The sequence below is a fragment of the Cervus canadensis genome, chromosome 18 (assembly GCF_019320065.1).
Source record: "Cervus canadensis isolate Bull #8, Minnesota chromosome 18, ASM1932006v1, whole genome shotgun sequence".
Classification (NCBI taxonomy): domain Eukaryota; kingdom Metazoa; phylum Chordata; class Mammalia; order Artiodactyla; family Cervidae; genus Cervus; species Cervus canadensis.
The window spans coordinates 9,754,822-9,767,670 of record NC_057403.1 but is presented as its reverse complement, the minus strand read 5'-3'; the positions used below and the strand labels follow the sequence as shown (position 1 = coordinate 9,767,670).

The 12,849-nt window shown below is 38.4% G+C and overlaps 2 protein-coding genes across 2 annotated transcripts in view; both read right to left on the bottom strand.

Moving 5' to 3' along the window:
• Nucleotides 1-3,746, bottom strand: part of LOC122420482 (dynein axonemal heavy chain 5-like) — a 53,146-nt gene extending 49,400 nt beyond the window's left edge. Inside the window, exons 1-2 of the mRNA XM_043435606.1 lie at nucleotides 3,596-3,746; nucleotides 2,995-3,090 (exon numbers count right to left, since the gene is read on the bottom strand). Coding sequence (XP_043291541.1) covers nucleotides 2,995-3,090; nucleotides 3,596-3,746 — 247 coding nt within the window. The remainder of the gene's footprint in view (nucleotides 1-2,994; nucleotides 3,091-3,595) is intronic.
• LOC122420399 (zinc finger protein 737-like) overlaps nucleotides 1-12,849 on the bottom strand; it is a 494,626-nt gene that overhangs the window by 365,382 nt on the left and 116,395 nt on the right. The window lies entirely within an intron of this gene.

Genomic DNA, 12,849 nt, shown 5'->3' with positions numbered 1-12,849 from the left:
GTCTAAAGAAGCATCACTACCAGCAGAGCTAGTGGACGTGATGGAATTCCAGCTGAGCTATTTCAAATCGTAAAGTTGATGCTGTGAAAGTGCTGCACTCAATATGCCAGCAAATTTGGAAAACTCAATAGTGACCACAGGACTGGGAAACATTAGTTTTCATTCTAATTTCAAAGAAAGGCAATGTCAAAAAATGTTAAAAAGACCACATAATTGCACTGATGTCACACACTAGCAAAGGCAGGCTCAAAATTCTCCAAGTGAGGCTTCAAGAGAATGTGTACTGAGAAATTCTATATCTTCAAGCTGGATTTAGAGAAGGCAGAGGAACCAGTGATCAAATTGCCAACACCCCTTCGATCACTGAAATAGCAAGAGAGTTCCAGAAAAAAATCTGCTTTGGCTTTATTGACTATGCCAATGCCTTTTACTGTGTGGATCACAACAAACTGGAAAATTCTGAAAGAGATGGTGATACAAGACCACCTTACCCTCCTCCTGAAAAATCTCTATGCAGGTCAAGAATCAGTTAGAACCAGACGAGGAACAACAGACTGGTTCCAAATTGGGAAAGGAGTATGTCATGACTGTATATAGTCACTCTGCTTATTTAACTTATATGCACAGCGCATGTTGCAGGAGCCCTGGGTGGATCCCTGGGTTGGGACAATTCCCTGGAGAAGGGAAAGGCTACCCACTCCAGGATTCTGGCCTAGAGAATTCCATGGACGGCATAGTCTGTGGGGTCGCAAAGAGTTGGACACGACTGAGCAGCATTCAGTTTCACTTTTCATCATGCTAAATGGTGGGCTGGAAGAAGCACAAGCTGGAATCAAGATATAGGGGGAAAAAAAAAAAAAGATACAGGGAAAAACATCAACAATGTCAGATATACAGATGACACTATGCTCATGGCAGAAAGCAAAGAGAAACTGAGGAGTCTCCTGATGAACCTGAAAGAGGAGAGTGAAAAGCTGGCTTCAAACTCAATATTCAAAAAACCAAGATCATGGCATCCAGTCCCATCACTTTATGGAAAATAGTTGAGGAAACTATGGAAACACTGACAAACTTTATTTTTCGGGGCTCCAAAAATACTGCCGATGTTGACTTCAGCCATGAAATTACAAGATACTTGCTCCGTGTGAGAGAGTCATTTCCTAGGTAGGTTGATAAGTCTAGGGGTCCCCAAGGAGAGAGAGTTCTGGAATACTCAAGGAGGAAGGAAGGACAAACTTTTCCCTTTTTTTCTCTACATTCCTTAGGATTATATAACAATAATATATCCTGCCTGAGCACAGTCTTCGCATTAAACCTTCTGGCTAATTCTGATCTTAAAATTTAAATTATGGGAGTAGGTCTGGTGAGGCCTTTACAAGCTCCAGACATTCTTTGGATTCATTGGAGAGTACGTAACTCCATTGCTAACACTAGCAACGGGGTACTCTTTCTGCCCCCTTCTGATGTCTATGTCAGAAGCTTTCTCTATCTCCTTTATACTTTAATAAAACTTTATTACACAAAAGCTCTGAGTGATCCAGCCCCGTCTCTGGCCCCGGATTGAATTTTTCTTCTCCAGAGGCCAAGAACCCCGGCGACTTTGCATGATTCATCAACAGCCTTTCACTTGGGAGGAAAAGTATGAGCAACCTAGACAGCATATTAAAAAGCAGAGACGTTACTTTGCCGAAAAATGTCTGTCTAGTCAAAGCTATGGTTTTCCACTAGTCATATATGGATGTGAGAGTTGGACCATAAAGAGAGCTGAGTCCTGAAAACCTGATGCTTCTGAACTGAGGTGTTAGAGAAGAGTCTGAATCACTTGGACTGCAAGGAGATCACACCACTACATCCCAAAGGAAATCAGTCCTGAATATTCATTGCAAGGACTGATGCTGAAGCTGAGGCTCCGATAATTAGGCCACCTCAGGCAAAGAACTGACTCACCAGAAAAGACCCTGATGCCGAGGGAAATTGAGAGGAGGAGAAGGGAACAACAGAGGATGAGATTGCTGTATGCATCACGGACTTGACGGACATGAGTTTGACCAGGCTCCAGGTATTGGTGATGGAGAGAGAAGCCTGGTGTGCTGCATCAATGGGGTTGCAAAGAATGGGACACGACTGAGAGACTGAATGAACTGGCTGATAGGTATAATTGATTCTTCTTGGTGTACAGTAGTACAAAATTATAAAACAGCTGTATTCCAATTAGAACTTTTAAAAAAGATTTCTTTATATAATCTAGAAATTCTTATAGTTGGAATCAACCATTAATAATATGGGTGGAAAATGTGCTAAGCTTTTATGCCAATTTATTTTAAAATTCGATGAGGTAATTGAGTATATTAACGTAGTCAGCATTATAGAATGGGGCCAATGCACGTAAGATATTCAATATAAAATCATATAAGGAAAAGAGAAACTTTGAAGTAAACCTGAGATGGGCATTCTTTGATTTTCAGCAGGTTTTGCTTTCTGCAGCAAAAAAAAAATTACTTGAATTTGAGATTTATTTAGAAGGTCCTATATCTAGCTCCCAGTGGATAGGAAGTTATAAATCAGAAAACAAAAACCTGTCCCTAGTATTCCTAGGAGTTTAGCAGTTTGTCTACGACTTCACTCACACATTTTTATCTAGAGGTAGAAACTTTAAAAGGATCGTCATACAGTTACTCATAAATGGCACAGTTTTCCTAGGATCCCCAAGAAATGGAAGAGCAACCAATGAATGCAGTTTGTGACAAGCCAAGAGGAGACTTTTAGCTCACACTGTGATGGAAAAAAGGAATCACTGGAGATCAAGTCATGAATGATTTCAGAGACAGAATGGGGCAGGTGATCCATTTCTTTGACAGTAGCAGAAATAGACCTAGGTTTTCCCAAATCATTTCCACTGAGGCACACCTTCCTAAACCAGGTAACAAAGGCTGACTTCCTCCCTGCTCCTTGGACCTCTCATCTGACTCATCATCTCCATCCACTCACACCTACCTGGGTGTATGGCTGCTGTCTCCACTCTCCTTATACTCCTGGGGTCGTTCAATTGCTCCAGAAAGGTGACCAGATTCAGCCCAGAGACTACAAGTCCTGTTCATCAGAGAAAGGAATGTTTGTGTTCTTAGAGATTCATCCGTGCCCAATCCTATATGTATTCAGGTCAGACGAGAATGCATGGGAGAATGTTAATACAGCCGGGAAAATGATTTCCCCAAATACTTTATTCAAAGCACCTCTAGAATACTAACAAATACATAACAATCAAATCCTGAGATTTTGGTCACCTGCTGCTAAGGCAAAAGTAAGTGTGTAAATGTGAAATTAACAGAGCGTGCAACTATTTAATCCCACAGAACGTATACAATTACCACTCACCTAGAACGAAGCAGGCAGAGTACATCAGGGAAGACAAAGCTGACCAGCATAGCAAATCATCATGAAGCCTTCCTGTCTAAATTCACAGACACTCACTTCACCCTAGAGAGAGAGAACTGAAACCACTGTGGGAAGCAGACAATTTCAGAAGACATTCTAGAAATGAAGGAGCCAAAACCTCGTGGGTAGGTAAGCGATTCTGGAAGGAAGTTGTCCTCACCCAAGGAGGCCAGGTTCCTGAAGTTCTCTAACATCACGTCCCTGTACAAGTCCCGCTGACCGAGGTCCAGGCATTCCCACTCCTCTTGAGTGAAGTCTATGGCCACATCCTGGACATCAGCCGTCCCTGGAACACAAAGTACAGATGCCATGGGGCCGTGGGAAGACTTCCTTATGTGACCCAAGATGGAAACAGCAAGTTCAGAGACCTGGTTTTCCTTTACGAGACTGCCTGCTATTACACAAGAATATAATTTTTACACAGTAGTAACTTCACCATATTTTTAACCCCAGAAAAAGAGGATAACATATGACCCATAAACTACTACAGAAAATATTATGACTAGGAAGAAGAATTATAAAATAATCAAGAATTATAAAATAAATATTGGCATACTTATTTTTGACCGTTGTACTCATGTGACACAGGATAAATTGTCTATCCAAAAAAAAAAAAAAAAAGCTGGAAATATTTTTTAAAAACACATTCCAATCCAAACATTCTGGAGTGGGACCAATGTGCCATATTTTTAACAAGCTTATTTCAACTACTAATGCTGAAAATTCTGCTCCATGAATGACCATTTTGAAGAGCTCTTAGGTAGAATAGTAAGGAAAGAATTCATACTTAATTTTGAACTTTAAGTGTTCTACAGATTTTACAGGTCTCATAGTAGTAACCTTGGCAGCAAGAATCATTTTAACTATTTAGCATCTACTATATATGCAGGTCAGGAAGCAACCGTTAGAACTGGACATGGAACAACAGACTGGTTCCAATTAGGAAAAGGACTACAATATATAGTCAAGGCTGTATATTGTCACCCTGTATATTTAAGTTATATGCAGAATACATCATGAGAAATGCTGGGCTGGGAGAAGCACAAGCTGGAATCAAGATTGCTGGGAGAATAAAACAACCTCGGATATGCAGATGACACCACCCTTATGGCAGAAAGTGAAGAGGATCTAAAAAGCCTCTTGATGAAAGTGAAAGAGCAGAGTGAAAAAGTTGGCTTAAAGCTCAACATTCAGAAAACTAAGATCATGGCATCTGGTCCCATTACTTCATGGGAAATAGATGGGGAGACAGTGGAAACAGTGTCAGACTTTATTTTTTTCGGCTCCAAAATCACTGCAGATGGTGAATGAAGTCACAAAATTAAAAGATGCTTACTCCTTGGAAGGAAAGTTATGACCACCCTAGATACCATATTAAAAAGCAGAGACATTACTTTGCCAACAAAGGTCCATCTGGTCAAGGCTGTGGTTTTTCCAGTGGTCATGTATGGATGTGAGAGTTGGACTGTGAAGAAAGCTGAGCGCTGAAAAATTAATGCTTTTGAACTGTGCTGTTGGAGAAGATGCGTGAGAGTCCCTTGGACTGCAAGGATATCCAACCAGTCCATCCTAAAGGAAATCAGTCCTGGGTGTTCATTGGAAGGACGGATGCTGAAGCTGAAACTCCAATACTTTGGCCACCTCATTCGAAGAGTTGACTCACTGGAAAAGACCCTGATGCTGGGAGGGATTGGGGGCAGGAGGAGAAGGGGACGACAGAGGATGAGAAGCTGGATGGCATCACCGACTCCCAATGGACTTGAGTTTGAATAAACTCCGGGAGTTGGTGATGGACAGGGAGGGCTGGAGTGCTGGGATTCAAGGTGTTGCAAAGAGTCAGACTCCACTGAGCGACTGAAGTGAACTATCTTTCTGACAGTTTTTCAGAGTCTTCAATGTGCAAGAGAAATAATTTAAAACCAATAATGTTGCTCTTGTATCCTTTAGAAGATATTTTTAACAAACAATTTTTAAAATGGCAGAGCTGAAATTTTACATTAGTTTATGGACTCTAGACTGTCATAAAACAGCCAAATATACAGAGAAAACTCTACTGAAAGTTTACAGACATTTCTGTATTCCTACATAATATTAAAAGCAAGAAAATTGTTAGTCACTCAGTCATGCCCTATTCTTTGAAACCTCAGGGACTGCAGCTTGCCAGGCTCCTCAGTCCAAGGGAATCTCCAGGCAAGAATACTGGAATGGGTGGTCATTCCCTTCTCCAGGGAACCTTTTAGAAGACAGGAAAAAAAAACAAAACTTCATAGTTCACACATAGCTCACAGAAGCACAGGAGCCAATGAATACCTGAGGTCATGGTGTAAGAAGTACATAGGAAAATGTATTACCACTACCAGGTATTTTGGCAACATTATGAAAAGCATGATCTCAATCTACTATGAAAAATATTCATTTTATGCTCTTCCACTGCATATATTGCTCCCAAGATCTGTAACCTAATAGCATATGTCATAGTAAGTTTTTCTTCTTGAAGCAGGAGAATCTCTGGTACTTTTTTGATTTCTGAAAATTTTTTGAGAAATTCTGGACCGCTGAGTTCATTCTATTTATAAGGGCATTTTTTTACTCCTGTTCTACAGAACTGAATTGCATCTCCACCTAAACTCATCACGGCATTTCCCTACTTCCCTGGGATCCCAACACGAACCACATTCCAATGGGAATCTCAGATACCAGTGAATTCCCGTGTTCATTTCTCACAAAGGGAAGTCATTAATTCTTCTTGAGAATTCATCATGCTCTACAGAAAGCCAGAATAGAATGAAGAAAAGGCTGTGGGACACAAGGGAGAAGCAGCCTAAGAGCCGGTCTTCACCGTTATAAGAAATAAAGGAAAAAAGATGTTGACAACAACAAACCCCCCAAGGGAGAAAAATTAGAATCGGAGAGTAAAGGTGTGCAGCTTCTCAGCCCAGCCCTTTCAGGAGGAAAAGCAGACACAGCCCCCGACCCGGGACAGGACGTTCACCTGAGAAGCTGCCATTTCCTCATCTTCTTCCTCCTGCTCTGCGTCTTCTTTGGGCATATTATGTCCCAAACTCGCATACAGCCTGAGAAAATACCTTTAAAAGCATTCACACAGCTCTTTCACCTTCATCTGCTGCCGTGAAAAAGAAGAGAAGGTCTTCTTTCTCTCTCCCTTTTCTGAGCTGTAGCGGGTAATCAAGATTAAGCTGATATGCTATCTTTCCAGAGCACCCCGAGAGTTCTCTTTCTTTTCGCATTAGAGAGACCAAGCCCCAGAACAATTCACAAGAGACAAGGAACCCAGCTTCTGGGCTACCTGACTCTGCCTCTGAGGGTCTTTGAATCAAGGCAGCAGGAAGACCCGCTTCCAGGAGCCCTGAGCTTGAGCCCTCAGCTCTGCCTGCCCCAGAGCTCCGGAGCAAGTGTTGAGAGCGGGATCTTCTAGAAACAAAGAACTTCAGCCTGATTCCGGGGGAGGGGCTCTTTCTCCGATGGGTGTGGCCCTGCAAGGCCTGTGCCCTTGGGGGAGGGGAGGGGAGGGGTGAGTGTTTGGTGGGAATCACCTGGGGGCCCTGGGTTCCTGCAAGGCTTTGCTCTCAGGATTCTGGGGAAGATGGCCTGAGTCCTTAGTTTTGATTTGTGTCTTACTCCCCTCTGTAACCTGGGACACAGGTTTGCACAAAATGATTTGCACTCTGACCACCTCTCTTCAGGTGGCAGGTCTGCTACAGCAAGACCAGGAGCCTGGAGGTGTTTCCATCACAATTTCTTTGAGAATAAACCGGGGGCAGCAGTGGACGTTGGGTTAACAGTGTGTATGTGCAGGGACAGATGCATTTGAAAATGAAGCCCTAAAGTCTATCCGGTGACCAACCAAGGAAACAATGATGGGTGTTAAGTCATAAGTGAACTTACCCATAAATTAACACATGAAACAGATTCTCTGGTGGCTCAGAGAGTAAAGAGTCTGCCTGCATGTGGGAGACCCGAGTTTGATCCCTGGGTCTGGAAGATCCCCTGGAGAAGAAAATGGCCACCCTCTCCAGGATTCTTGCCTGGACAATCCCATGTAGCCTGGCGGGCTACAGTCCATGGGGTTGCAAGGAATCAGACATGGGCTCAGCGACTTCACCGTCACTTTCTTCACCAACAGAAAAATGTCGCTGCTCTACTTCATGTTTGTATTTCCAGGTTTTATGAATCATTCGCTACAGTTTCTTCTCTGTTCTTTATGGAGAGTTCTCTTTTCTGACATCTTTATTTTTTTATTTTTTTTTCCAATTTCTCCGTTATTTTTTTTTCCAGTGGGTTTTGTCATACATTGATATGAATCAGCCATAGATTTACACGTATTCCCCATCCCAATCCCCCCTCCCATTTTCTGACATCTTTAAAGGATAATTGACTAACGAAAAATTAAAGATAGGAGCATATCCATTTTTCTAGTAGTATATATTCTAAAAAATAATCACTGTGCATGCACCAGTACGACTATCTTAGATGATTTAGTTTCACAGCAGAATTGAGACTAAGGTACAGAGATGTCCCATATACCTTTTCTTCCCTCACGAGGACAATCTCCCTACTTATGTCCCCACCAGTGTGTACATTTGTTACCACTGATGAATATACATAGACATAAAAAAGTTTCTAGTTTCACCCTATGTTTCTCTTCTAGGGGTGTTCACTCTAGGATCTGGGCAAATGTATGTGTCCATTACAAAACCTGTGTCCATTACAACAGTTTAACACAATCATTTCATGATCCTGAACTCAGGGTATTCATAGCCCCTCCTTTGCCACAAAGAGCAACCACTGACCATTTTAATCTCTACAAAATTTCCGAATGAATTCTCAGGTGGCTCCAGGTAAAGAATCCACCTGCCAATGCAGGTGACTTGAGTGATGTGGGTTCAATCCTTGGATAAGGATCCCCTGAAAGATCCCCTGAAAGAAGAAATGGCCTCCCACTCCAGTGTTCTTTCCTGGGAAATGTCACGAACAGAGGAACCTGGCGGGCTACAGTACATTGGGTCCCACTCAGACACAGTGGAACACATAAGAACATTCACCTACACCAAAATGCCATGTTGTAAAAATCCTACTTCTTGTGGCATTTTCAGATGGACTTCCTTCACTTAGTAAAATGCATGGAATTATTGTCTATGTATTTTATACCTTGAAAGCTTAATATAAAAAAGCTTAATATCTGTGTCTGCAGCTCTAGTCCTGCTCATTAAAGAGTATCATCAATAACATTTTCTAGATTCCATATGTACATATGTCAAAACTTTTTTTCACAAATATAGAGAATAGACCTGTGGACACAGCAGGAGAATGAGAGGGGGCCCAATAGAGAGAAGAGCCTTGACATTTATTCACCACAATGTGTAAAACAGGTAGCAGGTGGGAAGCTGCTCCATAGCACATAGAGCTCAGCGCGGGGCTCCGTGATGGCTAGAGGGGGCAGACGGAGATCGTGGGAGGGAGGTTCGAGAGAGTAAAGTTTGTTCTGGATAAGGAAGATGAAAATGTTCCTGTGTATTTCCTCTTATTTAATTTTTTGTGTGCAGTTACAGTGTATAATGTGTTTGTTTAATTATGTCTTGTGTTTGTGGATTATAAGGAATGTTTGTAATCTGTTTAATAGAGAATGAATGTAAAAATTGTTTGAACTACTTAGAAATATAGGCAGAGTCATTGACTGCTTTTATAGAACTAGGTGTTCTCATTATCGCAAAGTAAGTTGATAGGTGGGTTATAACATGTTGTGTAGTTTTACCTTAGAGAGGTGTTGCCCCTAGAAAAGAAGAATTTGTATTGATCGAGACATGTCAGAAGGGAGAGGTAGAAAGTTCAGGACATTGAGTTACATTTATTTGCCATAAAATTTTCTTTCATTTGTCATAAACCTTTTTAATATTTTTGTATTCATCATTTTATTTGCCATTTCTTATATCTTTCTATTAAAAGCATATATTTTACTTTTCTTTAGCAACTATGAAGTGTCTTGTATTTTATAGATTGTTAAATATGTTTATTAAATCATATATTTATATTTATTAATAGCTTAAAATCTTTTTAGTTTTTCTCTAAGAAAAACTTTTTGTAAGAGTAAGTTAAATGTTCAGTAATTAATGTTTTAAAATCTTACTTCATTTCGAAATGACCTAGTTGTTTAATAAACTTTTATTATTTAGTTTAGCATAACTCTAGAAACTTAAGTTACTCCAATCTTAAGAGATTGTTTTAGATTATAATAATAGATTATTCTATTAAAAATATAATTATTTTTAATAAAGCTTATCTAAAAGTTTTCATCTCATTTATATATTTGTATATATATATATAAAGAGTTACCTTTTTGTTGACAAATTTAGCTTACCTTAAACCAAGGCATAATAAAAGTATTATATAATGTTAATGACTTAAGACATGTCTTAATTAGATTAACAAATAATTATATTTAAATTTAAATAAACATATTTAATATTGAATATTTTTCAGTTCATGTGAACTTGAATTTAAATAGAGCTTATTAACTTCTTATTATCCAAAAACAAAGACATATATTGAAACATAGATAATTTTAGATAGATAGGCATAGTTCTCCATTTGAAATTTAAAATCTTTCTTTTTTTATTTATTTATTTTGAGTTCCACCAATTTGTTAATGGCTGGAGTCCTAGATAGAGTGGGCTGTGTATCCCAAGGACATGATAAGAGTTAACTTAAGGCTTTTTCTTAGGCCTATTTTTGTTTCTCAGGCAGAACTGGAGCTCCAAAAAAGTATTTTAACAAGTTAACCTTTTCCTAACTGCACGTGCAAGAAGAACCGGTTTTGCAATTTCAAAAGAGATTTTATTTTAATCAGCTTTCTCCAGAGTCTAAAGAACATCATAGCCATTCAGTGTCAAAAATATCATTTCTCCTTTTTGTAGCTATAGTATATTATTAATGATATATACATGAGGGAATTGCTGTCACATAGGAAGTAAAGCCTTGGCTACAAAATTTTGACAAATACTAGGACTGTTATGGAGAAGGCAATGGCACCCTATTTCAGTACTCTTGCCTGGAGAATCCCAGGGATGGGGGAGCCTGGTGGGCTGACATCTATGGGGTCGCATAGAGTAGGACACGACTGAAGTGACTTGGCAGCAGCAGTAGCAGGACTTTTAAGCATACCTTGAGGTAACAGAGTCTACTGAAATCTTTTATGAGGCCCGATATGATTAGGATAAGGGAGAGAGAAAGTGAATCTCTCCCGGTCTAAAGGGTGTAAAGGTATATTAAAAAAGCAATCTTAATTTAAAAACTCACGTATATGAAACATTTAATGCTTTCCAGCCTGCTTTATGGCTGGTTTTGTTATTTGATGTGTTAATTTGAGCAACTTAATTTACTTGTTAGCAGTCTGTGTAGATAACTAAAAGCCCAGTTAAGTATTTTATTATTTCAGGCCACTTATGCCATGCTTGGGATGTTGTTTGAAAGAAAGAAAAATACATTTAACATATTTCTGCACCTTCATCTTCTAAGTAAATCTGTGGATGATTTGATGGGGGTAAATGAAAATATTTCTTGTACACACAAACCAAGGACATGCTTGTGGCTAAAGTGAGTTGATAATGTTGTGCAAAGGATAGTTGTCACCAACTCATTTCTTTATAGTCCATAATGAAACCAACATCTTGTATACTATTAATTCTGTAAACAGATGCATGTTCAAAAGATCTATTATGGTCTTGTAATCTTAATCTAATATATTTTAGATATTTTAATTTTTCCCTCTTGGGAAATACATTTAGTATAGTGTAGAAAATACTTCATGACATTTTCATATAAGGTTATATAACTTTTCATACATAAACATGAAATTTGTTGTAGAAAATTCTTTAAACCAAACATTTTAATCTAGGACTTCAACTTAATCTGTCCCTTGATTCTATTTTTATGTGGCCCTTAAAAAACATATCCAAAAATCCATTGCTAATATAGCAATAAAAACACTTTGGGTACTGACAGCCTCTTTGGAGTATGTATATATAAAGTTGCAAACTTGTATTCATATTCTTTTCTATGATATGTTGTACTAAAATCCAAAGTGGCTTTTGCACCATTTTGTAAAACAATTATTTTCCTTTGATGTTGGTATCAGATTTGCTGTAAATGACTGCTGCTTTGGAGGTTAAACATTGTTAGTAAAGTTACAACCAGAACACTAAATTACAGATAAAATTTTCAGAATTAAGTGGCATAGGTAAATTTTGTTAGGATTTATGCAAAATTTGTTCATTATCAAACCATGCCCTTTTTCTTCCCCAGAAAGGAAAAAAAAATGTGGTTTTTTGTTGCTAGGTTATATTTTGTGTAGTAAAGAAAAATTTCTTCAGTCCATGTTGTAATCTTCATACTGCGATTTTAAGGTTGTCTAATGTATTCTGTAGTAAATAGATGATTTTGAGATTTGAGGCTAAAAATAAATAAATAAATAAATAAAATAAAGAAAAAAAATTAAAAAAATAAAATAAAAGAGAAAAAAAAAACTATAAGAAAAAAAAAAGCAATCTTGTGAATCAGTAATAATAATGTGCCAATTTTGAGGAATAATAATAGGTGATGGGATCTCTGGTTGTAATGCACACATAGGTTTCATAGAAGAATTAACTTTTCTAAAGTCTGTTAAGAGACACCATTTGTTAGATTTCCTTTTTATAACAAAAATAGGAGAGTTCCAAGAAGAGTAAGATTCCTCAATATGTTTCCATTTTAATTGTGTGTTTATAAGTTCTTTAGTAGCTTGTAATTTTTCTTTCACAAGGGGCCATTGCTTTGTCCAAATAGGCTTATAATTTTTCTCAGTTGTTTTAATAATTGTTTTGTTTGTTAAATGAGCAGTGGCCCCTAGGAAATATGTGGAATGTATATCTGAGTTTGCCATTGCATAAGTAAGTCCTTTCCTATTAGATTAAGGGGTGCATCTATCACATAAGGTCTTAATGTTGTAGGTTGACCTTTTGTTCTATCATATGGGTAGATTTGAATATTTTGATAAGTTTCTTGAACTTTGGTTTGAGAAATTCCTGCAATTTGCAAGAGACCTTTTGTATAGGTCAGGATTTGGGCCATAAGTGTTTGGAAATAATAGTAATATTAGATCCACTGCCAAGGAGACCAGAAAATATTTTGCCATTAATTTTGATATTTATATTTGGTAGGGCATATTCAAATACCAATGATGTCCATAAGGATTGTTTTTGACCTGTATTGCCAAATCTGCCTGTCCATACAATATTAGAGGAGTTAATAGAAATGTAAGGCAAAAGAAATAATCAAGCAATTTTATCCATAGAATCTGAGCTGACATCATAATTTGAATCTCTTCTTTATAATCTGAATCAATTATTCCAGGGTGAACAG